Source organism: Zonotrichia albicollis, chromosome 37 (assembly GCF_047830755.1).
Source record: "Zonotrichia albicollis isolate bZonAlb1 chromosome 37, bZonAlb1.hap1, whole genome shotgun sequence".
Taxonomy (NCBI): Eukaryota; Metazoa; Chordata; class Aves; order Passeriformes; family Passerellidae; genus Zonotrichia; species Zonotrichia albicollis.
In genome coordinates, this window is record NC_133855.1 from 2,128,070 (window position 1) to 2,130,795 (window position 2,726).

At 54.5% G+C, this 2,726-nt stretch overlaps 1 protein-coding gene across 1 annotated transcript; it reads right to left on the bottom strand.

Moving 5' to 3' along the window:
- Positions 1-991: 991 nt before the first annotated feature.
- Positions 992-1,924, bottom strand: LOC141726638 (olfactory receptor 14A16-like). The gene has a single exon (XM_074531589.1). The coding sequence runs from the start codon at positions 1,922-1,924 to the stop codon at positions 992-994; it is 933 nt and encodes a 310-aa protein (XP_074387690.1).
- Positions 1,925-2,726: the final 802 nt, after the last annotated feature.

Genomic DNA, 2,726 nt, shown 5'->3' on the forward strand with positions numbered 1-2,726 from the left:
CCAGGAGAAGAGGAGGCTCAGGTAGACAAGGCGGTGTCAGGGCAGAGGTTGGACTTGATGATCTCCAAGGTGTTTTCCTGCCTTGCTGATTCTGTGATTCTCTGCAACCACCCTTGGAGCAGTTGCAACAGCGTCTGCAGGGGAAGGACAGGAAACTCCCAACTCATAGGAGCAAACTTTCTGGCTGACTGCAGAGGCCACGACAAACCTGAGTGGTTTCCCTGGTGTCCCCCAGCCCTTGCTGGCCCCAGGGGCTGATGGCATTTGTGCTCCCTCAGGTTCATGTCCCCACACCAACAGCATGGGGGTGCTCCCCCTGCTCTGTGCAATGCAAACAGGGGCTCCTGAGCCAGTGCTGCCGTGTCTGTGCCTGCAAGGATGGGGCACCTGTGTGAGCTGGGGGAGAGGCCAGGGCTGCAGAGGGGGGATGTTGTTGGCAGCTGCATGAGGACGCTCTGGGACGCTGCCCTGGGCTGTGCAGCGCACTGGGGATGGATCAGCCCCTGCTCTGCTGCTCCTTCCCGTCTGCCCCAGGGTCCTTGCAGAGCCCCAGCCATGCTGTTTGCCCCCAGCCTGCCCACGGACAGCCTGGGGCTGCTCATGGGGCTTTTCTGCGCTGGGCATTGGCCTGGATGTATTCTTGAGAGAGCCTGGGCAAGGAGCCTGGAGCCCCCAGGGCCTGGGCTGAGGCGTCAGCGCTGCCCCAGCAGTGCCCATGGCCTGTCCCTGCTGCAGCCCCGGCACTGCCACCCCCAGGGCTGTGCCCGGCCCCGAGAGCACTCAGGCCCTGCAGCAACACCAGGGCCACCAGGGCAGCGGGGCAGGGCCACGGCAGCAGCACTGGCAACACCAAGTTGGCACAAACAATGACATCACTTTGTAGAAAATATTTAAAATATAAAACAAAGATAAAGGTACTCCAAAATGAAACTAACAAGAAGTATTGAAGGTTACTTTTATAACAAGTGATTGGCAGAAACTTGCCAGCAGCTTAATGCTTGTGAAACCATCCAGTCATCAGACTCTCCACTCCAGCCTTGAGCTCCTGGTTCCTCAGGCTGTAGATGAGGGGGTTCAGGGCTGGAGGCACCACCGAGTACAGAACTGACAGTGCTAGATCCAGGGATGGGGAGGAGATGGAGGGGGGCTTCAGGTAGGCAAATGTGCCAGTGCTGAAAAACAGGGAGACCACGACCAGGTGAGGGAGACAGGTGGAAAAGGCTTTGCGCTGTCCCTGCTCAGAGGGGATCCTCAGCACAGCCCTGAAGATCTGCACATAAGAGAAAACAATGAACAAAAAACAACCAAAACCTAAAGATGCACCAACCATAATGAGTCCAAGTTCCCTGAGATAAGATTTGGAGCAGGAGAGCTTGAGGATCTGTGGGATTTCACAGAAGAACTGGCCCAGGGCATTGCCATGACACAAGGGCAGGGAAAATGTATTGGCTGTGTGCAGCAAAGCATAGAGAAAGGCACTGGCCCAGGCAGCTGCTGCCATCTGGGCACAAGCTCTGCTGCCCAGGAGGGTCCCGTAGTGCAGGGGTTTGCAGATGGACACGTAGCGGTCGTAGCACATGACGGTCAGGAGGGAAACCTCTAATGACATGAAAAACACAAAAAAAAAGAGCTGTGCAGCACATCCTTCGTAGGAGATGTCCCTGGTGTCCCAGAGGGAATTGTGCATGGCTTTGGGGACAGTGGTGCAGATCATGCCCAGGTCGCTGAGGGCCAGGTTGAGCAGGAAGAAGAACATGGGCGTGTGCAGGTGGTGGCCGCAGGCTACGGCGCTGATGATGAGGCCGTTGCCCAGGAGGGCAGCCAGGGAGATGCCCAGCAAGAGGCAGAAGTGCAGGAGCTGCAGCTGCCGTGTGTCTGCCAATGCCAGCAGGAGGAAGTGCCTGATGGAGCTGCTGTTGGACATTTGCTGTCTCTGGCCATTGGAAGCTGTTCATGGAGAAAAGTCAGTGACCGGTTGGGAGAAACTTCTTCCAACAAAATCAAAGCCGTTTCCCACAGACCCTTCTCCTGTAACACTCTGACACCCTTTTCAATTTCCAGCAGATTTTCCTTCAGCTCCAAGTGTGGAGCCCTGGCTGGTGATGCCTGAGTGGGACTTCAGGTTCAGGGCAGGTACACACAGAGATTTTTATAGTTCAGCCTTGCTGCGCAGACATGGGAGAGGGACAGGGACCTGTCCTCGTGTTCCACTTTGAATCTCTGTTAACACAGAAAGCCCTGTCAGCATCTGCCCTCCCACTGCCAGAGAACAGGAATGGTATAGTCTGTTTAAATGTACTAGTGTTATTTACAGCTTTTCTTCATCTCCCCTACTGAATATTTTTGGATGTCAGAAAATCTCTGCATTTCTGCTGCCCTCTGAGAGAACAGTGAGTTCTGTGAGGTAAGGTGGTGAGTGGAGAGGAAGGGAAGGAGGTCCATCACCCTGTCCTGTTCCAGGATTCTCTGGGATTTCACCTTTCCCAGACAGAGGATGATCACCCTCCCATGCTTCATTTAAAAACCATCCTGACATTGCTGAGAGCAGATGGATCCCCACAGTCCACCAAATGTCCATCCCCTTCTCAAGGTCTCAGCCCCACATTTGTACCCAGGACAAGGCTCATTTCCCCAACCCAACAGCATTTTCTCATTTTAGACCTTTTGTGTCTCACCGTGGGGTTTTTAGATAACACAGAGATGCTACAGGACAGGTTTGTATCCTG